Source organism: Ursus arctos, unplaced genomic scaffold (genome assembly GCF_023065955.2).
Source record: "Ursus arctos isolate Adak ecotype North America unplaced genomic scaffold, UrsArc2.0 scaffold_21, whole genome shotgun sequence".
NCBI lineage: Eukaryota > Metazoa > Chordata > Mammalia > Carnivora > Ursidae > Ursus > Ursus arctos.
Genome location: NW_026622886.1, coordinates 20,072,211 through 20,098,279, shown reverse-complemented (window position 1 = coordinate 20,098,279; position 26,069 = coordinate 20,072,211). Strand labels below are relative to the sequence as shown.

Sequence of the window (26,069 nt, the reverse complement as noted above, 5' to 3'; positions counted from 1 at the left end):
AATCCTTAAAACTGACCTGGATGTTCACATATGTTATTTCATTTAAGCCCCAGAACCACCTCCAGAAAGGTACACAAGTGGCAGAACATGGGCTAGAAGCACACTGCAGCCAAGGGCTCTTTTACACTTAACAGCTGGTACTTGGAATCCTCGGCCTCCAGCAGGCTTTACATCTATACATTCATGTTAGGTGTATCTGAGCTAAAAATAGAAAATGTTTCTTTATAACTGTAAGGTGTATCTGAGCTAAAAATAGAAAATGTTTCTTAATTTGTTCTAAAAGTCTATGAAGAAGTGTCCTCAGAGCTGAGGCAGTCACCAAGGATAGGGGCAAGGGTAAACTCCTGAGGTACCATTTGCCTGTATCCTCTGGCACTTTCTCTAAGCCTACTTTCTTCTCTAACATCCTAGTTTGAATGCACACAGTTCTGGCCTGTCCTGAGATCTGAGGGTTGGTCCAAAAACAGGGGGAAAAATTAAACTGATTTGGAACAAAGGCATTTATCTACAGTGTAGGTTGTTTACTTTAAAAAAAATCCCGACAAATGGTGTGTATGGGGGGTGGGGGGGTTATGGCAGCGGTGCCCTTTCGCTAGGCTTAGTCAAAACAATAACATTTTTTTTTTAAATCTCAAAATCCCTAATTCTGCAGGGATTCTGAAGTCAAGCCAAATACTGCCACATCTTAGGGGTTTTTTGCTCTTCCCTATCTATCATGGGCTGGGCCAGAAGGTCAGGCAGCTTTCTATCTCTAAAACCTCCACAAGGGGAAATTTATATCTGTGTCAGATGTAAAGTAATTATCTCTCACTATCCTATACTTTGTGGTTCTGGAGATGGGACTCTGCAAACCACATTCTGCTTTGCCAGGGATCAGCACTAAACTCTGCAGATGAGAGGTGCTAAACAGAGGAGCCAAAAGAGAGAACTTGCCTCTTCTGGGTTTCTTGTCTGTCTGCGGTGCCTGTGAGCATAATCCAACATCCCTGCAGCGCACTCATTCAATTTACAGTTTACCTCACACCGAGAGCACCAACTTCATCGTCACGTGTCCCGGGGGGGGGACTCTCTTCAGAGTTCTGCATCCCAGATGGGGCTCTGCATTCCAAGTTCCTCAATTTTAATAATTTCAATCTTTTCTCTGTTTTCTTCCCAGACTTGGAAGTAGTATCTCCTTCCTATTCTACCGCCACAATATTTTAAAGCTCTTTTCACCCTTTCCAGTCACCCAAGTAACAACTTTATATATGTGACAGCTCCCACATGTTCACAGAATTGCCACAGTAAGGATAAGCCCAGCTGCCTGCACACCACCTAGTACTATCCTAAGCCTCCGTGCCCTCCACTCTGCAAAGGATAAAAGAACAGCTGGGAAGTAGAAGGGCAGTTATGCCAGTTAAGGAAATGCCAACCCCAGAGGGTGGCCATGCAAGCACCTCAGGTCCCTAGATGTCTGGGAACCATTCCACTTGAACAGGTAGAAGCCACAATGCCCATACCTAGCAACTAAAATCAAATAATCAAATTCAGGATTCGAAGGGTGGTTTACTCAAAAACACTAATTTGAAAAGACATATGCATCACTATGTTTACTGCAGCATTAAATGAAATAGCCAAGATATGAGAGCAACCCACATATCCATGAGAAATACCCATGAATAAAGAAGATATGGGTGGGGTGTGTATATGTGCGCGTGTGTGCAGGTGCACATGTAGTGGAATATTACTCAGCTACAAAAAATGGATGTGATCTTGCCATTTGAGACAAAATGGATGGACCTAGAGGGTATAATGTTAAGTGAAATAAGTCAGACAAAGATAAATACCATATAATTTCACTCATGTGGAATTTAAAAAGCAAAACAAAAAGTAGAAACAGACCCATAAATACAGAGAATAAACTGATGGTTGCCAGAAGGGATGAGCAAAATAGGTAAAGGGGAGTGGGAGATACAGGCTTCCAGTTATGGAATGAATAGGTCACGGGAATAAAAGGTACAGCATAGGGAATATAGTCAACAGTTATAACAAATAGCACTGTACGGTTACAGATGCTAGCTACACTTGTGAGCATAGCATAAGGTATAAACTTGTCCAATTCACTATGTTGTAACACTTGAAATTAATGTTACACTGTGTCAAATATACTTCAATTTTTTTAAAAGTGGTTTTACTGGTATCAATATGTAAGTTTCACAGACATCAGGACCAACACTATACTAAGATCCACCCTTCTTCACTTTTCAAAGCAGCAGACTACAGCCAGATGCTCTTCAGAGAACTATCTGATAATATGCTCAAAGTAAGACACTCCCAAGTGTAAATGACCCAAACAGAATTTCATAATCTGGGAAGATTTTTGAGACTCCCAACCACCATACAACCAACTTCTCCCAAACCGCACTTCTCCAGTACCCCTGAAAGAAGATATAGGGTCCAGCAATTTTGCACACAGCTTAGGTAATACTTTGAGGCAATACTTGCACATATATGGGAGTCAAATGAATCTAAAGAAAAAAGTAACCTATAGAAAACATCTAGATTGAGGAAGGGGACAATTCTTGGGATCTCCCTGCCAGAGGATACAAACATCCCTTCTCAATCTTCTCACTCCCATCATAAACCTTTTTCAATAGAGGTAAAAATAAGACTCTTAATATTGAGGGAAATGGGTAACATTTCTGTACTTTGCAATTAATCACATTTTTTCAAGGTATTTGTTTTCCAACAGAAGTTGTAGGACCGACTTTATGATATAAAAGTGGCTGATACCGGGGCACCTGGGTGGCTCAGTCATTAAGCATCTCCCTTCGGCTCAGGGCATGATCCCAGCGTTCTGGGATCGAGCCCCACATCAGGCTCCTCCGCTGGGAGCCTGCTTCTTCCTCTCCCACTCCCCCTGCTTGTGTTCCCTCTCTCGCTGACTGTCTCTCTCTGTCAAATAAAAAAATAAAAGCTTTAAAGAAAAAAAGAGTGGCTGATATATAACAACCAGAAAGAATTAAATATTTTTTTTCAGTCTGTCATAAACAGAGGGAACTGTCTATAATCGATATAAAGAAAAAAGCAGATATTCAACATACTAATACTTGTAATATTTAAGAAATTAATATACATAGATCATAACCATAATTGGCCTGATGATTCAACTCAAGAAATAAAGGAGTACTATGGAGTAAAGAGGTGTGCGTGTGCACTCTAAGAATATTAAAACTGCTGTAACTTGATTACTCATAAGAGGGAACATATGCTAGTTTTACTTTCTTTTTTCATTGACAGTAGACCTAAATAGCTGCATTTTTTAATACACACCTGAGGAGCACAGGGAACGAAAGCCTGCTCATCAACTAGGACTGGGTTCTTGATTGTCCGGGTCCTGCTGCATCCTATCACAGAAAAATCTGCTGAAGTAACCCCTACAATGAAGGGAGCCAGCACTGGAATTCTCCAATGCCTTTGTTTATGGCCCTGTTAGGGTTAATCCACTATTATCAAATTAAGCAGTAAAAAACAGAAAGGCTAGTACGTATGTGTGTGAGCCATCAGAGCAAGGGTCTACAGGCTTTTTAAAAAGTATATATGGTGCTCAAAACTTTGACCCAGGCAGTGCCAAATATTTTATTTTTCCAATGATTACAAAGAGCAAATTAAAATATTTATCAGCTTTAAAAAATAAGGAAATCCTGCCACTCGCAACAAGGAAATTATGCTAAGTAAGCCAAACACAGAGAGACAAATATGTGTGATTTCACGTACATGTGGAATCTTTAAAAACAGAGTACAACAGTGGTTACCAGAGGCTGGAAGGTGGAGGAAAAAGGAAGATACTGATCAAAGAGTAAAATCTTTCAGTTATAAGATGAATAAGTTCTGTATACCTAATGTATCCTATGTGACAGCTAATAATAATGCATTGCGTACTTATAACTTGCTGAGTACATCTCAAGTGTCCTTACTGCAACAAAAAAGATAATGGAGAGGCGCCTGGGTGGCTCAGTTATTAAGCATCTGCCTTCGGCTCAGGGCGTGATCCCATGGTTCTGGGATCAAGCCCCAGGTCGGGCTCCCTGCTCTGCTGGGAGCCTGCTTCTTCCTCTCCCACTCCCCTCTCTTGTGTCCCCTGCTTGTGTCCCCTCTCTCGCTGGCTGTCTCCCTCTGTGTCAAATAAATAAATAAAATCTTAAAAAAAAAAAAGATAACAATGGAAAGTAACAGATATAAGTTTGTGGTAATCATTTCAAAAGGCATACACATATCAAAACATCATATACACCTTATACAGTCTGTATTTGTCAAAAAAGTTTTTAAACATATTTTTCATTGTAATTAATGACTAACAATAGAACCAACACTTGTTTCCCAGAGTGCCTTAACAGGATCCCAGAAAATAAAGCAAATTACTTAGGGGCGCTTGGGTGGCTCAGTTGGTGAAGCGTCTGCCTTCGGCTCAGGTCGTGATCCCAGGGTCCTGGGATCGAGCCCCACTCCGCTCCCGCGCCCGCGCCCGCGCCCGGCTCCCTGCTAAGCAGGGAGGCTGCTTCTCCCTCTCCTTCTGCCCCTCCCCACCTCATGAACACCCACACCCGGGCTCTCTCTCAAATAAAAAAAAAAAGCAAATTACTTAAATTTTATCCCTGATTTTCTTTTGATAGAACCTACTGAAATAACAGAAAATAGTATTTCTAATTATGAAACACCACCTACTTGTTATTAAGAACATAAACCAGATGACTATACTGTTAAGGTTTTCCCAGCAGAATAGAGGAAACAAACCCAAAACAGAATGCTGGACAGTCACATTTGATGAGGGATGCTTCCCTGCAAACATGGCATAATTCAGAAGTTGGAAAATACATCATTTTGGCTAGTAAGCAGTATCACTATCAGAAGTTATATAAGAAAGGGGAGACAGGAAAGAGATGTCAATGAAATAAGACAAAAAGGCCAGCTTATATGCCAAGTTAAAAAGTTTGAACTTTACCCTATATACAGTGGAGAGTCACATGATCACATCAATGTTTTTAGAATAATGTGATGGATGGGGAGAGAGGGAGATGGGTGGACAGTAAGTGAAGACAGATGAGTTCTGAGATTATTGCAAAAACAATCAGGAGAGGATGTATAAGGGCCCACATACAAAGACAACTGGAAGAAGACAGGAATGGGTTAGGAGAAGCCAGAAACATTTCTGAGGCTGAATCCATCGGGGGCTTACTAGCAAACTGAATGTGGAAGAGAAGCAAGGGGAGGGAAGAGGAGGAATAAATTTCAGGCAACTGGGTTAACGCTGACATAATAAAGAAGAAATATTAAGTGTTGACACACATGAAGGGAGGCAGCAAAATGAATACATTCTATTGTTTAAAAAAAAGTGGATTTAAAAATGGAGTGGAGATAAAAAGTAGGCATTTGGAGATCTGAAATTCAGCACTAGATTTTGAAATCACTAATCAATGTGGACTGAAGCCAGGTAAAAGTAAATAAAAGTGTTCAGAAGATTATATAATGAGAAAAGTTTCAAGGTCTGAACCCTAGGAGAACATAAACATTTAAAGGCTTTAAAACTATCAAAGCTGATAGGATACAGGCCTGCATACCAGTTATGCTGGAAAACGACATTTATTTCGGAATACTGCTAACTACTCAGCATTTGCGTGTTTTGTTTTGTTCAAGTGCCTAAGAGCCAGTTTAAAAGTCAAAAGGGAAACTCAGTCCCAGGATTATGTGATCATGGCTTTTTCTCATTGTTTCAAATTCTGCCCAAAGGGATCATACAATCATCAAGTTTTAATAGAATTATAAATAACTGAGGCCCAGGGAAAGTAAGTGACTTGGCCAAGGTCACAAAGTTTCTTAATCCTTAAGATAAGAATAAAAGTCAGTGCTGATTCTTAACCATTATTCACCAGCATTAGCTTAATTCTCTCAGTGTCCAGCAATCAAGTCTAATCTTCATAGATAAAGATTTATTACCACTAAAAAAAATAAAAATAAAAATAAAAAATAAAGAAGATTTACTACCACTGACCACTTTTTTTTAAACAATGGCTCACAAGGCTGAAGAATATTTCTTAAATGTTCTAAAGCAATGTAGGTTTCAAATATGACTAATTTTAGGGAGCCAATACAGAATATTTACCTGATAAAACTACTGCTTTGCTTCATTCAGTATTGTCATTTCTTAAAAGTTACTCAGAAAACTTCAGCCAAAAAATTAAAAAGGGAATGAAGTACTGCTATAATGTGAACCTTGAAAACATGCTAAGTGAAAGAAGACAGACACAAAAAATCATGTATTATATGATTTCATTTATATGAAAAGTTCAAAATAGACAAAACCAGAGAGATAGATAAGCAGTTCTCAGGGGCTGAGGAACTAGGGAGGTGGACAGTGACTGCTAACGGGCATAGTGTTTCTATTCCGGGTGATGAAAATGTTCTGGAATTAGTGGCAATGGCTGCACAACTTTGTGAATTATCAAAACCCACTAAACTGTACATTTTAAATGGATGAATCTTATGGTGAGTTATATTTCAAAAAAATAAATGAAGCATTTAGGTTTTCCTTCCATATTCAATAAGATGTTAGCCATTTTATCTATGAACTGAAGACTGAAATAGCAAAAGAAAGGGAAAAATCATCCATATTACTTGATTATTTTGGTATATAACATACTTAGTACATTAACTGAATTTTCAAAATGAAGACACATAAACTACACTTCTGAAGAAAAAAACTTTTTCAAATTAAGACTGCTACACTTCTGAAGAAAAAAACTTTTTCAAATTTAAAGTGTCTGTGGTCCAAGCAAAGAAGTGCTGACTCATGTTTCAGCTTTAGCACTGCTCAAATATCTTCCTGGAGTTTGATATGTCTAACCTGGAATGACATTCTACTTACCCCCCAACGTCACTTTTCTACTTACCCTTCAAAATTTAGCTCAAATGTCACTGCTCTAAAATCTCTCTCCCTAAACCTGTCTTAATGGTTTCCCCACCCTGGACTGTCATGTCTTTGGTATCCCCACTGACGCCTTTGCTTTCCATGTATGAGAAGGTACCAGCTATGCGATTTTACTTGTATCTTGTATCCCCCACATTCTAACCAGCTTTGCAGTGAAGCTGAGCATACACAAGGCCACTGTTTCTGCAAGGTGCACGTAAAAATCATCTGGAGATCTTAAAACATAACAAGAAAACATGCTGGGCTGCTATAAGTTAAATTTATAAATGCCCCAGATAATTCTGATGCACAATCATGAACTAAGTACTCAGATTATAAACAAGTGTTCACAGAAAATGCCTTCTGGTTCCTACCACCCAATACAGCGGTCCCAATTAAACTGGGAGAAGATTCTGGTAGGCAAGGTTTGGCCAAGTATTCACTGATCTCTAATCACATCAGTGGCAGGAACCTGAATGGAGCTTGCAGCACTTTCAGGTGAAACCTTTCCTGAAAGGCACCAATAAAGACAGGGTGGACAGAGCGCTTTATTTGAAAAAAATGTTACTTAATGGGAATAGCTCTTTTACAGCTAAGGGTAAGAAACTTCAAGCTTTTTAGTTGTAAATCACTGTGCCTCCAACTGTGAAAAATATCTTTTCTAAAAAGCCAAAGCAAGAATTATAGTATGTGCAGGCGTGTAGGGGACTTATACTGGAACAGCACTTGTCCTTCTCTCCAAAATGGGAGGAAATTAACTCAGGTACAAACACCCTCCCTGGGTTGAACACACAAAATTCAATTTAATATATAAAGGAATGTAAGATAATTCTAATCTATTTTTATGCTTAATTGAATGAAAAAATTCTTGTTTAAAATTAACATTAGAGGTTATGCTCTGATGCAGTGATACCTCAAATGTATTTTGCTGGTAAAGAAACAGCAGGAAAGAGAGGAACAGCTGCTCTTTAGTTCCTTCTCACCCAAACCCTGAACTTCCCCAAATCAAAGGATCCAGGAGGGCAGGAGAGGAATACACCACCCCAGACCAAAGTCATTCTATCTTAACTGAAACTGTTACTAAACAGGGACTCACTTGTGCAAAAGCCTCTAAACTATAATAAGGAGACTTCTGATGAAAAATAAGAAAGCTAAGCACTTAGATTCTGCAATGAACACGTTTTTCCACTTCATTTGTCCAAATGATAAAATATAAAAATACAAACACTGCCAGTTATTATCTAGGGGCAGATAAGTTCTGGTGCATTTAATCTACAGCACCTGTTCATATCACAGCTCCCGCAACCACTTAATCCCTCTGTGCAGGTTTCCATATCTGTAATGCAGGGCTAAAACTAATATTCGTATCCTAGGTTTGCTGTTAGAATTAAATTAATACATGTAACATGCTTAGAACAGTGCCTAGCACATAGGAAGTGTTCAATAAAAGATGTCTCACTTACATAATAAAAACTGTATGACCAATCTCACTTCAGGAACAGTTGTCACACACTCTGGTGAATGATTCATACACTAAGTCTGAATTTAACAATTCAAAATTCCTCGCCCAACAGTTTTTGATTCCAACTCTCTAGGTAATCAGACAGTAATACTTCTTGATGGAACCCTAATAATTATATAAGACACTATCCATCACACATACTAGATTCCTGGAATATGGTATACTTGTGTATATACTCTTTCTCTTCCTCTTTTTCTTTCAACTTTCCTACCTGCTATTCCATCTACCCAAAACTCACTCTCCCTCCTTCAACTTTAAGATTTTTATTTATTTATTTGACAGAGAGAGAGAGAGAACACAAGGAGGGGGAGCAGAAGGAAAAGAGGCTCCCTGTGGAGCACAGAGCCCAATGCAAGCTCGATCCCAGGACCGTGGAATCGTTACCTGAGCCCAAGGCAGACACTTAACCAACGGAGCCACCCAGGCACCCCTTCCTCCTTCAATTTTAAAAACATTCCCTCATCCCTACTTTCCTTCATCCTCGGACTATGGTAAATCCCATGTGTATCTTTTCTCCTAACACACCTCACTTTAATTTGTTTCATGACTGAGTTTTCCATTAGATAGTGATGCACTTCTTGTTCACCTGGCTTAGCGCTAAATACATTATTATGCATCCAGTAAACGTCCATTTATTTGAATTGAAAATGTCTTAAGAATGGATTTTAAAAAAAGGGATAATAAAAAGGCAGAAAAATCACAATTCATAGAAGAATGAAATTTGGCCTTGGGCTCTTACTAGCTTAGTAAAGTCATTTTTGTCCCTGACCTATAGTAAGAAGGGAAGGGAATGGTAATCCCAATTGTCCTTAAGGGTCATAGAAACACAGAGACTTTATGGGAGTAACATTTTCCTTAGTATAAATTATTTTTAAAAATCTTAAAAAGTTGTAAATAAAGGCACCCATAGTCTCAAGACACAAAGATAATATCCGTTATGCGTCTTTCTACAATTTTCCTGTCTATAATGCCTTTAGTCACTAGACTGTAAAGACTTTGAAAATAAAAACAGATTTGCCCAAAACAGACCAAATTACTGATCGAGACATACTGAAAACTAAAGGAGTTTGAAAATCTGAACAGACTAGCCAAAAAGCAAAATGTGTCAACATTAGATTCTGAAAACAATGTCTAAAACCACTTAAGGGCCCTTGGCTGGCTCAGTCAGCAGGGCATGTGACTCTTGATCTCAAGGTCGTGAGTTCGAGGCCCACGCTGGGCAGAGATGACTTATTTATCAATAAATAAAATAAAATAAAACAAAATAAGATAAAATCACTTTAAATTATAGCTGAATCCTAATCATTTAGAAACATCTGAGTTGCAGGCCAAATCAAAATAATAAAAAATTTCGATTTCTAAGTATCCTTAGGGATTTTAGAATAGTTACAACCAGGCTTTTAAAAATATAAAATAGCCTGAATAGTGTGGTATAGCTCTTGAAAGAATGGCTAATAAAGAAGACTTTCCGTTGATTCTCTGAGGGCTCTTTACCAGTTATCCAGTTCTTTCAATCACACAATAATGGTATCTGCCACCAGAGATGCTAGCGCCACAGTTCTCAGATGATGCTGACCCTACATCCTATTTAATCCACAAATTAAAGATTACTATTTAACAGTTCAAAAACAAAAATAATTCACTTAGGAAGCATTTTTAGAAGTTGCTAAAATTTCAGGTGAAGTTAACTGATTCTCTATTCCATCTCCAAATTTATATATCCATACTGATGTCCTTCATACACACTTGCAAAGAAAATTTCAACTGTATAATAAAATACCAGTCCAACACATCTTTCATAAAAAAGGAATATTTCTTGATATAAAATTACTACATATATTATGCCTTTCAGATCTATTTTTAGAAAGTAAAATTATATAATAATTAGGCACTTACATCAAAAATGATGACTACAATTGTAATGCTCAAAGCCCCTAGTGGATGCTATCCTCATTCTCTTATCCTTCTGGTCTTTATTTCTCTAGGGCATACACGTCCATAACTCACAATAACAGATTCAAATGTACGTTCACAATCCATACTGCCTGAAACTGTAGTACAACTTATTTGCTTCTTAAAAACATTTACACACAAGTAAACCATCCTACAAGGTTAAGGGTTTTAAAAGCAAAGTTACCAACTTGCAGCAGAATCCTAGTCATCCAACTTTTTTGGCCTACAGACTCATCAGAGAAGGAAAAGGGTGGGCATTCTCTAATGTGTAAAACTCTATGGCTATAACTGGTCACAGTATGGAAAAAATTTAGAACTTCTGCAAAGCAAATGCATAATATTTCTGATGCCATAATTACTTAGCATGGTAGATATTCAGGAAGTGTTTGATATTTTGACAAAACTCAATTTCTATTGTGAGAGTTCATCAACCTGGACTAAAGAAAGTGCTTGACACAGAGAAGCTTAAAAAATAACACTCAACTGCTATTTTTAATTTACTTTCAATTATGCCCACATTTCATAATCAAAACATTAGGCAGTAAATTAAACAGTATCCTTATAACCTGAAAAATTAATCACTACCAAAAGCAGTCCAGGGATTCTTAACTTGGAATCCATGGAGACTAAGAGGATTCACAAATAAGCTTGTCAAGAACCTGAATCCCCAGAAGTCATATACAAAAAATATGGTTTATTATCCTAGAATGGTCAGAAAATTCTTTTTTTAAAAGATTTATTTATTTGAGAGAGAGAAACCATGAAGGGACGGAGGGGGAGAGGGAAAGACAGAATCTCAAGCAGACTCCCCACTGAGTGTGGAGCTGGAAGCAGGGCTTAATCTCAGAACCCTGTGATCATGACCTGAGCTGTTATCAAGAGTCAGATGCTTAACCGACTGAGCCACCCAGGCGCCCCAGAAATTTCTTAAACTGGGACAACAACCAAAAGAGCCAAGAACCACACTGTTTCTGGTCAAGTTTTTACTATAAGAGTTTATCAGTTTCCTAAGGATGTTTTAATTACATATAACAAGTCCATCCTCATCATGTAAGATTTTCACACCTTTTTTTAAATGGGAAAAAAAAATTATCAGTCAGACTTTCAGGCCTAAAAATAGGACTAGTTATCTGAATCACTTTTCTCACTAAAAACTACCTTATATACTAGAACAGATACCAAATGAATGGCTTTTAAATAGTGACAGGAAAAAAGTGATATCTTTTTTAAAAATCAAAATTATTAAAGTAAAAAGTATATAGAACTCAAGTTCAATGCAGAGACAGACCATACTGAGTTTTTAAGAATCTGAAACTAAACCTCACCAAACAGAAGAATTAATTCTATGAAAGACTGGTGAAAATCTAATCTGAGCAGGTTGGTTTGCCAGGTTTTAATCAAATAAATCAACTCCTTGAGTAAGTTCACTACTGTTCTTAAGGCCATATTTTACTGTCTTCATGATTAACTTTGAGAAGACAAAAGAACATCATTCTGTTAATGTAACATGTAAACTGTAAATCTGAAATAAATTACTGATCAAGGCCACAATTACAGATCTCATTTATCTGCTCCCAAAGTAACTTTAATGTTCTTTATGAGGAACACATTAGGAAGGACCTCTTAGTTATCTTTTAACCTATGCGATTTTAAGCTTTAATTGCTCAGTCACTTTTGGAGACTAAAAGAGCTCTGGCCAAGGAGAAGAGAGAAAAAAGCAAATTCTAAAAATTCTAGCAAAACACAGAACTGCCAAGATTCAGTATAACTCGCACGTGTGCAAAATACCACTAACTGTAAGACTATTCATCACAGCATTGTTTGTATAGCGAATTCTGGAGACAATCTCAAAGTCAGCAATAAGCAATCAGTTATATTAAGGTCTAACCACATGATTCCACAAAGAACCCCTTTAAAAAATGAGTCACCTCAAAGATATATACGTGTTGGGGGGGATTAAGGTATTTGCAACAGGAGGAGGGATATAGGCCTAATATATACATACTAAATCTTTCTGGTCTTTCTGGAAGAATACACAATAAAAATAATGGTTGTCTGGGCAGGCAACTGGAATGCTGAAGGGCAGATCAGAGAGTCTTTAATTTTCTCTATGTACCTGTTAGAACCTTTCAAGTGTGGACCTCCATGTATTTCCTATTAGACAAAATAAAAATTTATTTATTTTTTAATGAATTAGAGATTAACTTTTACCTCAGAGATTAACTTTTAGCTCAGACATTGGTTTAGACAGAATCTATTAAGCAATAACAATGCCAAATTATGATATAGAATAGCTCTCCTAAAACTTTCTTCCAGAAATTGAAGTACATTCATTCATTTAATATTTCAGTGCCTACCATGTCCTCTAGGTATTAGAGCAATGCCCAAGTCATCTAAGAATCCCTGCCTTCATGGAGCTTTAGTAGGAGCAGAGATAAACAGTAAACAATGTAACTTCAAATAGTGTAAGTGCTATACAGAGAGGAGAAAATATGGCAATAAAGAGGAACTATTTCTTTTTGGGAATAAAGAGGAAAACTGTGTTTTGGGATAATTAAGGTAGACCTCTCCAAGGATGACATAAGAGCCAAGAACTAAACGATATGCCAAAACAAGCAATGTAGTAACCAGAAGAAAAGCCCTGTGACTGGAACAAACTTAGCCTCTTATTGTTCAGAGTAGAGCAAAGCAACACTGTGGTTGCAGCAGAGTGACCCAAGGACAGACATGCAGGAGATGACCTCAGAGGTAGGCAGGTGCAAGGAAGGCCTTGTAACCACGGGGGAAAAAGTCAAGATTTTATTCTAAGTGTGATGGAGAACCTTTGTAGAGTTCTGAGAAAGGGAGTGACATGATCTGCATTTTCAAACAGTAACACTAGCTGCTGCTTAGGAGACTAATACAGTAGACTAGACAACAAATGATGGAATTGAACAGTGGTTTCAGAGAGATGGGTAAATGTAGCTGATTAAGGATATATTTTGAAAGCTGGCACCCTAGGGAATTTGCTAGTGGATGGTTTATGGGAATCTGAGTGGGGCAGTAAATGAGTGAATAGTAATTCAAAAAAACCCCATCTTATATTTGCATAGTTATTTAGTCATCAAAGTATATTTACATACATTGTCATTTCATAATAACAAGAGGCAGGGGAAGGTCACGCTGGGTCAAGATCCGAGTTCTGTCCCTTGCCAGTTTTAAGATCCTAGGAAAGTCATTTGAATGGGTTTCTAGACTATAAAAGGTAGTCTACTTCACAAGATCAAGATCTACAAGTATTAAATGATGTAAGACTTTTGTAAATGTAGGAGCACCTGGCTGGCTCAGTCGGTGAAGTATGGGACTCTTGATGATGGGATTGTGGATTCAAGCCCCACAATGAGTGGAGAGATTACTTAAAAATAAAATCTCAAAAAAAAAGAAAAAAAGAGAAAGAATTTTGCAAATGTAGGTAACAACCACATGGAGGTAAACAGCATCCTATTAATAGCTGTCCAATGAAAGATGGTGTGTTCCTAGAATTCAGGACAGTACAGCTACCTACCTATCCTGCACGACCACCACCACCACCATATTCCACATGGAATCTCGTATTGAGGATGACAAAAAAGAGGCAAACTTTTAAAAAAATTCTGATTAAAAAACATTTTCGGTGCCTGGGTTGCTCAGTCGGTTGAGCATCCAACTCTTGGTTTCAGCTCAGGTCGTAATCTTACGGGTGTTGGGATGAAGCCCAGCCTGGGACTCAGTGCTCGGTGGCGAGACTGCTTGAGTGTCCCTCCCTCTGCTCCTCCCCCCACTCAACCAGCACACATTCTCTCAAATAAATAAATCTTAAAAAAATTTTTCCCTGATCATGGGAAAATATACATAATACATAAACAGCACTAGAAAACACATTATAGTCTTGTAATCTTTCTTGTAATTGGAGAAAACAGTTCTTTTAGGCTAAGCTATAAAAGACATTAAAGTAAAACCGCCTAACTTTTCCAAGATGAAACCCAAATGAAGTCACCTTTTATTAAAGAGGTGCTATCAACAAGATACCGTAAAATTAAGACCATATTCATGAATTATCACTGTCTTGGTTAAAATAGTAAAATTAAAATACCCAGTGTAAATTGTGTGCCAAAAAAATTGGATTATGAGGCCTTCAATTCACTGCCATAAATCATTTCTGTAACTTTATTAAACAAGGTTTCACAGAATTTATTTTTCCATCCAAGGCTTTCGTATTACCGCAGAATATGTCCAGAATCAAGCAAAACTGGAAAAAATGTTAAATCTTTCGTTCATTATGTATTTTGGAGAATTACTAAGAATATTAATTTGTATTATATAGTCCATAAATAACCTCAATACAGGAAACAAAAATTTGAAGATATCTGGTACAGCTAGATCCCCCTTCTCTCATTTTCAACTGGGGCTTCAATAAACATGATTGGGGTCATGTGAGGAAAACCATATTGTAAGGACCATCCAAGGCATACAGCAATTTAACAGCCTTGGACAAAGTCTGAGACAAATCCATAATACAACAAATTTTGCACTATGAAAGTTCACATTAGACTGCAGCACACAATGACAATGTATGCTACTTCTCTAATCTCTTAAGAATTTCTACCTTATAAAAAGTCTTATTTCTCCAAATCAAGCAACTCTAGGTCAGAGACATCCCCCAGCTCAGATATATTTAACAGCAGTTGCACGAAGCACTGCACAATACACCACCCATTAAAAGATCTTGGAATTAGTATGCATCTCCCCCCCAAACTTTAGAACAAGCTAGATTAAATACCCGTTCACCAGGTTGTATCAGCGAAATGATGCTGCAATTTAGTCACTTTAACTCGCATATTAAGCAACACAGAGATTCAACTAAAATTTTCCTTAAAAATGACAAGAAATTTCAAGGTTTTGTTTTTATGTACTTCAAGAAATACCGCACATCTGAGGACCTGATATTATGTAAAGAATACAAAACCAATATGTCCATTTTTCAGAGTTCCATATGTATTTGTCAAAGTATAGTATTTATAATGAGCCGAGGAACAGTTTAAACATTAAAGTGCTTAAAATCGAGAGGCAAAGGATTTCACCAAGTCCCCCCATACCTGCTCTGCCCCTCCCCCCCATGATGTGTTAAACTATTTCCTTTGAGCAGAAACCGCTCTCAAAGAGTTTGCCAAACAGTAAAATCACTTCACAGAAATAACGAGCGGAAACGTATTTAAAAGAGAGGATATCACGAAACCGAGGGCAGCGGGGCGCGCAGTCCCGCGTCCCCGGACCCCGGCAGCCTGCGGCGAACATGTGCCTACGGCGGCAGGACGCGCGGCCCTCCCGGAGCCGCCTCCCGGGGCACAGGGCCCAGCCCGGCCTCACTCTCCTGGTTCATTCATTCTGAACTCGGGGCTTCCGCACACCCGCGCTCCCGCCCGGCCAGAAAAAAGGCTCTAGGGCCGAGGGGCTGTGTCGGGCCACAACTCCCGCCCGGAGTTCGGGCCCCGCTGCGATTCGCGCGCGCCCGCGGCCTCCTCCCGGGTGGTCTGAGAAGCCGCGGAGGCCCGCGCCTGCCCGCGCCCAAGACAAGAACCCCGCAACCTCGCAGCCCCACCCTCCGCCAGTGTGCAGGCCAGGCCTTCCCCGCCCGCGGGGCGGACACCGGGAAGCCCCCGGTCCCCGCCGCCCGGCTGCCCTACCGCGGCCGGAAGTCTCTCCAGAGCCCCCTCCCCAGCGCCTGACTTCCCTCGCCGCCACGGCCAGACCCTCTCCGCGCTGGCCTCGGGCCTCCCAGCGCGGGCCGCGGGTCCGAGGAAGCGAGAAGCTGCGCCGCCCGGTCCGCCGCGCGGCGAAGAGCAGAACGCAGAGCCGGGGGTTGGCCTGGGCGGTTACCTTGATAATCCTGCGGGGCAGCCCGGCCATCTTGTTAGATCCCGAGTTCGGCCTCTGGTCTCGACTCTGGCTCCGCTCGCCTCACGCACGAGTGGAAGTCCAGGGCTCGACTTCCGGGGGACGTTGCCGCGCCCGCCGCCGCCGCCGCCGCCGCCGAGGCCCCTCGGGAAATGTAGTCCCTGCTCGTGCGCGGGCGGGCTTCCCTAGGACCTGGCCCCCTCCCCCGCGTTCCCCGCCCCAGCCCCGGCCTGGGGTTGGCGGAAGTGACGAGCTCCGGCGGGGCAGGGACTTGGGGGAGGAGGCGCGAGGCAGCGCGGAGCTCCGGCGCTCGTGGCCGAGCCCGCCGCGCTATGGTGGGATTACGCGGCTGGTGCCCCGCAGGCCTCTTACTGCGGCCACGCCTGGGGTGGTGGGCGACGTAACAGAGGCCCTGACGCGGGCTCAGCCCATTCATTCATCCGTTCGTTTGTTGGTTCATTCAACGTTTCTGCGCTGCGCGCGGCCGCAGCGGGGAGCGACTCTGGTTAAATTGAGCCCCAGGCTCCTTCCTCAAAGGGAGGTGGAAGACAGAAACTCAGAAGCCATACTCCTAAATGCGGTTCTCGGAAGTTATCCAGGGAAACCCTAGTCATAGAGTTTTGATATTTAAATTTTGATTTTTAAATTTCACGTAAATCGGGCTCCTTAAGGCCAGGGAAGGCTGAAAGAAAGGGTCTGGAGAGAGTTGGGGGGGGGGGCAGGGAATTAGCTTCTGAACGCAGAGTTGCTAGCTGGAGGAATGACCGAGGACAGGATGAGAAAGCCCAGAGTAATCCCGGAGAGAGGGATTACTCATGGAGCGCAGGGCCCTAAAGGAAGATTAGAGTGGCGGTGCCTGAAAATGGGATTGTTGGAGAAGCATTTTGTGACATTTGATGACTGCTTGCTTGCTCTGGGATAGGCTTTTCGCAGGTATTATTTTACTTCACTGCAATCTTAAGAAGGTGTCTCTACAAATGAGGCTCAGAAATGTCAACTAACTTTTTCCAAGATTATGCAGGAGAAAATGGAGCAGTTTTGACCCCAGCAGGTTTCCCAAAATATGGACCCCTTAACTGCTTAACCAGTGTTTCCTAGTACAGCACAGATAGTAGATATGCCAGGTGCTGCGCCAGGATGTGCCAGGTGCTGCGTTGGGGGGTGAGAATACAAAGACAACCCTGACTGCCTTCCAGTGCAATGGAGAAGAGAGACAAGTAATTAATTACAACCCAGTGTGTTAAGGGTTATAGTAGAGGTTCCTCCAAGGTGCTATTTGAGCCCAGAGGGCCATTAATTGATTGATAAATCAGAGAAGGCTTTCCCAAAGGACAAGAGTTGCCCTCAAGGATGAGTAAAAGTCTAACTGACCTACTAGGGAAGAGCACGTCAGGCATAGGGAATAGACTGTAAAATGGCATTAGACTACAAGGAAAAAAAATATTTGTATATATGTATACATACACACACACACACACACATTGCATTAAAGAAATGGAGACTATGAATGCAAGAAACCTAGTAAAAATAATAAGAGAATATTATGTGCTGGGCACAATGCTAAATGATTACATGGATCATCTCATCTAACTATAAAGCTCATGAGGTAGGTTCTCTTATTACCAGTGTTTTTGAGATAAGAAAACAAGCCTCAGAAGTAATCATGAGAACCTCACATAACCAGAAGTCTGAAATAAGTGGTTCTGTGATTAGAAGAATCGGGGAAAATAAATGACATTGGACAAGGATACTTTCAGGATATTTTAGAGAGGGCTCAGGAGAATTCACCCTGATAGGAAGAAAGGCAGATTGAATATTAGGTTAGAAGTGTGCTGTTCCACTTACCTATTGTTGCCTAACAAACCAGCTCATACTTACTGTTTAAAGCGACAAAAATCATTTACTTAGCTCTTCAATCTACAATTTGGGCAGGGCTTGGCAGGGAAGGCACATCTCTGCTCCCTGCTGTGCTGTGTCAGCCTGGGCAGCCTGACTGGGCCCAGATCCACTTCCAAGATGGCTCACATAGCTGGCAAGTTGGTGCTGGCTATTAGTTTCTCTCCTAGTGGGCCTCTCCCTGGGGCAGCTTTGGCTTTCTCACTACCTGGTGGCTGGGTTCCAAGAGTGAGTATTCTAGCTAGCAAAAATAGAAGCTGAATCGTCTTTTTTGACGTAGCCCTGGAAGTCACATAGCATCACTTCCACTATAATCTATTGGTTGACTAATCACAAAAACCCACCCAATTTCAAGGTATGGGGCATGGACTCTACTTCTTGAAAGGGGAGTGGAGAGATTCTAGAAACTAGCATAGTATGTGTGTGTTGGAAGATATGATTGTGGCCAACTTTGGAAAATATAAACTGTCGCAGGTATGACATTTGTCACTGTGCTTACAGCCAACTGGCTTAGTGTTAGCTGCCTGTGACTCTAAGTGCTGGTTAAAATAAGCATGCCTGGCTAGAGCCCTTCCCTCAGAGATTCTAATTCTCTAAGTCAGTGCCGAGGCCTGGGAATCAGCATTTAAATATCATGAGTAATGTTGATGAATCCTAAAATTTGAAAATAAAGATTTTGAATAAACAAAAATATATAAACAGAAAATGTTGCCACATGCCTTCTATTGGCTATTCTCTATTAGGGTAGATAATAAGTATCATGCAAATTAAGAGTGAGGGCACTGGAGCCCTGGTCTAGGTTCGAGAACTTATATTTGCTATCCTTCGTTTTCTTCACCTATGAAATGTGCATACTTCATGTGATTGTTGTGAAGTTTAAATGAACACTACATAGCACTTAGCAAGGACTACTATTTTCACAATCTTGATAGAACCAGGTATGGTTTTCCTTAGGAGACCAGATTTTTAAAACGTGAAATTATAACTTTGGCAGAGACTATTTGACGGCATGAAACACTCCTAAGAGTATTATCAATAAAATCTATTTTTGCATGTCTCTTCTAGTTGTTTTTCCCATTCTTTTCCCGCTTGAGAACAGCTCACACTATACTCATTTGGGAAATAAAATCTGAACTTCTGATTCATAGAAGTCCTGTAGAACAGGATATCATCTTAGAAGAACAGATTGCGACAGGATCAAGATAAGGTCTATTCTCAAGTTAGAAATCTAGTTAAGAATCCTTACTCTCAAATGTGGATAAAACAAGGATATCCACCAAACTAATTTAATCGATTCCTTCAGGGAGGGGTGTTGGGTATTGGAGAACAGAGATAAAAGAAAGACATTTCATTTACACTTTTGTACCTTTTAGATTTTGGACTATGTGAATGTGTTACTTATTTGAAACACTGAATAATCCAATTCACTAATTTCAACAGTCTTAAGAGATATTCAGAGTTCTTTCAATGCTGCTCAAGGATGATGCTATACACTCAAAACTCAGCAAAAAGACGCTGGGCCATGATATTGAATAAATTATAGTGACCAGATAGCCCCACTAAGTTGAGTAATACTAGGCAGAATTCTTAGCTAATTAATCTCCGGCTTTTTGTCAAGCCTCACAGCTGTGTTTTGTTCTTGTTGTTGTTTTGTTTTGTTTTGTTTTCCCAGTCTCTGCTCCTTCCAGGACTCAAACTGCAAGTCCCTTTGCATTATGATAAAGGGAGGGAATAAGCAAGAATGCTGTACTGGAGGAATTAGAGGCATTCTATTCCACGAAAAGCTCTTACTCCCAGAACACTATTTTATTGGATCCTGTTCCTTTCCTACCCCCAACCCCAAATAATCCAGGTTTGCTACTTTGGTCTTATAAGAGTAGATACATAAGTACTATTTACCCTGCAGATAATCTCTTGGGACATTTATACCTGAGCTCCACAGCATTATGGATCTCTTCCATTTTGGTCACCAGTGTACCCCTGAGGCCTAGCTCAGGGCCTTCTACATGATTGTTCTCAAAAAATATTTGTCAAGAGAAAGAACCAATAACTGCAAGGGGAAAATAAACACCTCTTTGAGAATAGGTCACATAGATTCATGATCAATAAGTGAATGCTTACAGAAAGCACGGGATGTTTATGTTCATCCCTCAACTTTTCAAATTCCTAAAGGGCAACAGTTTTTTTCAGAAACTGCCTTGTGCTTTACAGAGACAAAGTAGAGTAGATGAGTTTGGAAAATGGTAGATCAGTCACCTCTAATAGAGGCCCTGTTTCAATTCAGGAGGGGTAGTCATCAGGCGGAAGTATTTGTTTGCAAGTACCCTTGTTGTTTCTTGCGGCATAAGGAAACCGTTTCGTGGGCAATCAAGACAGGAGAATCTGTGAGAAGAGAGTTCATGAACACTGACTCAGGGAGGAAGTGGGTGGGGGAGGAAGAAAAGGCTGCACACTGGTTTAAAAGAAGAAAGAAAAAAAAATGCCTGCTGCCTCATATTCAAGACGTCAATGTGAGTAGCTGAGAACTTACATCGTGTTAACCAACACAATGCCAGCCTAAGAAGAAGCTGAGCAGGATCAGCCCGGGTCAGAAGAACACCATCTCAAGGTAGAAGGCATCAGTAAAGATGAGACCTAGGAGAATCAGAGTAATAAGGTTTGCCTTTGTTTAATGCCTTATGCTTTACAAAGCGTTTTTTTAATGTCCTCTCACCCATAGGGGGCCCTTTAAATGCATGCACCGCTGGAGGCATTCTGTTGAGTCCATCGTTGACTCCACCATGTCTCTATAAAAGTAGATGGAGGGGGTATGCCTTTCTCTGGGCCATTTCCCAGCAGCAACAGGATTCCAGGGGATGGTGACTCAAGACATTTGGCCAGAAGCCTGGTTGGAACAGGAACTCTGAAAGCAAAGTTCTTTTCCTTGCAAATGTGTGCCACCCTTCCAGGTTCCCAAAGAACTATTTGTGCACCATGACCTTGGGCTTCAGTCGCTGCGTAACTGGGCCTGTGATTGCATACTCAACCTACCAGTTAAACTGTTCCTGCATTTCCCCACCTGGTATGCCTTCACCTTTCTTCTTCTCCAGCCAGCACCTGTCCCTCTGTCTTACTGGCTTCTTATATCCTTCTCAGTTGTGTCGCTTGCTGTCTGCAGAAACTGCCCACCTGGTCCCAGCATGATTAGATATGTTTTGAAAACTGTTTTGCTTTTGATAACAATGACTTGGGATCCAATAAACTCTGGAGCAGAGGTTTCCAAACTTTGAAGTGTTAAACACCTCAGAGGCTGGTTAAATATACAGGTCCAGGGGCCCCACCCAAGGTCTTCTGAGTGCAAGTCACAGGCCCCATGCATCTGTGTTTTTAACACACTCCCCAGGCACTACCGAAGGGCCCAAAGCTTGGGAGTCACTGTCCCTTATTACCTGATCTGCTTGAGAAAACAAAACTGTTGCAACAGCAGCCTTGACTTATACTCTTCTTGTTCCTGTTTTGCTAGATCCTTTTTGACCCCAAGCCCATATCTTTCCTCCTGCTTGTTCTAATTTTCTTGGTCCAGGTATTAGATATTTCAGGTTGTTTGGGTTTAAATTGGCCCAAGTGTTCAGTATTCCAGATTGTTGGGTTTTGAGGAGGTCAAGAAATAAAACCCACTTTCCCCTCCTGAAACTACAACCGAATTGAAAGAGATGGAGATCAGAATTGCTTTCATTGCTAATTTTTCATTACTAATAAAACTGTTTGGAGAACACAGCTCTAAGTCTGCAGTAATTTGGGTTGACTCACATTCTCCCAACCTGCTCCCCAGTCACAGACACAGCTGCCCAGTCACTTAGCACAGCCAGACAAGTGCGGGCCCCACAACCCCAGCCAGAGCAGAGCTGGGAATGCTGGAGAGCAGAAGACAGGCCACTGAAGAAGAAAGAGAAGGAGGAAGAGGAAGTGGAGGAGGAGGAAGAGGAGGAGAAGAAGAAAGAGGAGAAAAGACATAAAGAAAGAAAGAGAGAAAGAGAAAGGAAAAGAGAGGGGAAAGGGAGGGAGGGAAAGAAAAGAGAGAAGGAGACAAGGCTGAGCAGACCCAACTCATTATTTTAAATTCACCAATCAGGGAACTTATTCCTCTTAGCTTCAATTTACAAAACCTCTTGACATCTTCTTAACCTACTGCTTACTTTCCGTCTCCACTCCCCAGAGGCAACCTCAGCTTCACAGTCCAGACTTCATTGAAGCTTTGACTATCCCGTGATCCATCATACCTACACTCTAACACCCTAATTTTCACATCTGGGTGCCTTTTTGCTCACGGTTCCCCACCCCATCTGCCCACTGGTCTCACCCTCCTCTCCAAAACATCTTGCACAGTATGTTCTAACAAATCCTCCCTGTGATCATCTGTTTACAAATCTCCCTCCCCACGCTATGCACCCTTGTAAGGCAGCGAGCACCATATTCTTTCTGTGTGTGCAGCAGTGACCTAATGCCCGACACATATTTCTCCTTCCTGCCTTTTTGCCTTCCTTCATTCTCTGTCTATTATGTACTAGACCCTCCCTAGCAACTGGTATGGGTTTTTTTTTACATTTAAATTCAATTAGCCAATGTACAGTACATCATTAATTTTTGATATAATGTTCAATGATTCATTAGTTGCATATAATACCCAGTGCTCATCACATCACGTGTCTTCCTTAATGCCAACCAGTATTTAAAAATGAACCAGGTAGGGGCACCTGGGTGGCTCAGTCGTTGAGTGTCTGCCTTCGGCTCAGGGCGTGATCCCAGAGTTCTGGGATCGAGCCCCACATCAGGCTCTTCCGCTGGGAGCCTGCTTCTTCCTCTCCCATTCCCCCTGCTTGTGTTCCCTCTCTCGCTGGCTGTCTCTCTGTCAAATGAATAAATAAAATCTTTAAAAAAAAAATGAACCGGGTAGGATCTCTAATCTTGAACTTACTTTCTAATATGGGAAACAAATATTAACACAAATTAATATATTTTATGTGATAAGTTCTGTAATTAAGATACAGAAGATACAGTGAAGAATACATAAGACACAGGGAAGGCTTCATTCACTCAATTATTTAATAAACGTTTAGTGAGTTCCTATTAAGTACCAGGCACGATACTAGTTTCTACAGGTAAATGATGCACCAGATCAGACATGGAATCACCCTCATGGAGAATGGATGCAAACATATATGAATGAAATTAATACAAGATAAGTGTGAAATGTTTTTTAATCAGAGTTCCTGGTTGCAGGCAAAGAAACTGACTCAGAGTAACAGAAAAGGAACTCATTGGGAGAATGTTGGGTGGTTCATGTGATCACAGGGAAAGCTTCAGACCAGGCTCAGAAACACAGAGGGTGCTGGCATTTTGGAACTGGGCAAAGAAGGGAGCCAGAGGACTCACCTGGCCAGTTTTCTGTTGTACACTTCTCCCCTGTCCTTCTCCAGGTATGGTGTTCCTGAGTCCAGAGCCTCTTGGATTCTGACTGCCATTTCTGACTAGGGTGGGGTGATGGGCATGGGTGTCTGGAGTCTAAATTTTCAACCATTCCATCAGTTTTCAGTTCCTTCCTTACTCCCTCTTCCTAAATACTTGGTGCCACCAATTATTGGTACAACCTGCAGTCTTGGTGCCACCAATTATTGGTACAACCTGCAGTCTTAACGTTGCTAACTCAGGTGCCATTCCTGCAATGGCTGGCTTCCGTCCCTATTCTCGTCAGTCTTTGGGGGTGATTTTTGAGAAAGAGGGCAAAAACATCTTCATGATGAAATGAGTATTTTTGTGTCTTTGAGGCAACTTTCCTACAAAAAGAGATTACTCGCAGATTAGTTTTTAATATTCAATTTATTGAAGTAACAATAAAGTCTAGTTTTTCTTTAAGCCTCAAGTTCAACTACAAATCTTATTATTCTATTTGTAAGACTAGCAAAAAAGTTTTTAAAAATTAGGATCACAGAGGTTCCTGGGTGACTCATTCAGTTAAGCATCTGACTCTTGATCTCAGCTCAGGTCTTGATCTCAGGGTTATGAATTCAAGCTCCATGTTGGGCTCCATGCTGAGTTTGGAGCCTATTAAAAAAAATTTAGGATAACAAAGCTCATCTGACAGGCCACAAACCAAATCTGATAGTACAAATTATCTTATATCTCCTAAATTCTTCAATATAAACATGGCATACACATGTTTGTAAATGTGTTGTATTTTCAAATCTAACTGGAAACTAGGACGAATAGGTGGGTTTGATTTATTCCGTCATTTCTACACTTAATTCTAAATCTTTGAGAAACTAAAGTCACATCCAGGGGAAAAATTAAGGAACCCCCCAAGTAATCTGAGATTACCGACACAAGCAATTTGGGGGTGCCTTCTAGATTGGTTGTGAGGGTGAAGTCTGGAAGGACAGACTTCCAGGATCTCTTCTGAATGACCTGAGGGAGAAACAGAACCCTCTTTTACGGTTGTGGTACCAATAGGAATTCCAAGACCACGCCCGCCAAATGAGGTCGTCTCACTGCCCCTGTTACTTGAATTCAGGTTACACATTTACTTAATTCTTAGTGTGATTGGAGCCCCTAATCTCTTACCTAGGTTGTTTTGCTATTTGATTTACCAACATATTCAATAAAGCTACTTATTGCTTGAAACTATTCAGAATTCTTTTCACATGCTATCAATATGGGAGAGTCACATTGCTTATATTTTACTGACATCCAATTGTACTCTGCACCAGTCTCTGGCTTTCCATTTACAACACAGAGGCATGCTAATAACACTTCCTGATATGGTGCCAGTTATCTCTCCTTTGCTCCTCCCCAGATGCACTCTTACTTAGTCCACCCTGCTCTCTGCCCAGGAAGTTGATCTGAATGTACTACCTTGTGTGGAGGGGGTTCCTTACCCTCTGGTTTGGGGAAGGATGGGGGGAGGTCAGAGTAATTATTAACCTGAGTTAGTCCTGGCAAGGTCACCTTAGGCTGGCTCTGCCCTTCTACAAAACGTTACTGCTCCTCTCAAGGTAGCCAACTATAGGATTCTCTCCTTCTGGGGTCCAGTAACTGCTCCTCCTCTTTGTCCCTTCTGGTCTGGAAGAAACAGCCAGTGCTACTAAGCCTGGGTTATACTACTGCTACTTCTTGTAATTCCACTCCCGCTTCTGTAAAGAATCCCTCTGTAAATAAACTCTTCTGGAATTATACCAGTTTGAGTTTGTCATCTGTTTTCTGCTGTGACTTTAAGTGATATACCAACTTAGAGCTAGAAATTATTATTGTCCATTTTAGACTAACTGTATTTTTCAGTGTTAAGCCCATTCGTTAGACTATTTCTGACGGTCAAAAGGGAAGGATTGTATTTTAATGCCTAAGAAATAAGTAATCTCCTTGGGCAAGATATTCATAAAAATTTATTATACAAATATTTACTAAGCACCTACAAGGTATAATTACTGCTAACATTGATTGAGTGCTTATTACATTTGCTAAGCATTTTACTTACCTTCTTCTATTTAATCCACTCAACAATTCTATAAGGTAGGGAAGATCATTCTTGTAACCCTTTTATAAAAAATAAACTAAGACTCAAAAATATTAAGAAAATAAATTTTCCCAAATAACAGAGTTAGGAAATAAGGGAATCAAGATTCAAATTTAGGCAGAGAGGGGCACCTGGGTGGCTCAGTCGGTTAAGTGTCTGCCTTCAACTCAGATCATGATCCTAGGGTCTTGGTATCAAGTCCTGCAGCAGCTCCTTGCTCAGCGGGGAGCTTGCTTCTCCCTCTGCCTGACGCTCCTCCTGCTTGAGCTCTCTCGCTCTCCCTCTCTGACAAATAA

The 26,069-nt window shown here is 40.8% G+C and overlaps 1 protein-coding gene across 1 annotated transcript in view; it reads right to left on the bottom strand.

Annotated features, from left to right (window-relative positions):
* The window catches only part of UBE2N (ubiquitin conjugating enzyme E2 N), a 34,779-nt gene extending 18,266 nt beyond the window's left edge, over positions 1-16,513 (bottom strand). Inside the window, exon 1 of the mRNA XM_026499906.4 lies at positions 16,314-16,513. Within this exon, the coding sequence (XP_026355691.1) occupies positions 16,314-16,343 (30 nt within the window). The 5' untranslated portion in view covers positions 16,344-16,513. The remainder of the gene's footprint in view (positions 1-16,313) is intronic.
* Positions 16,514-26,069: the final 9,556 nt, after the last annotated feature.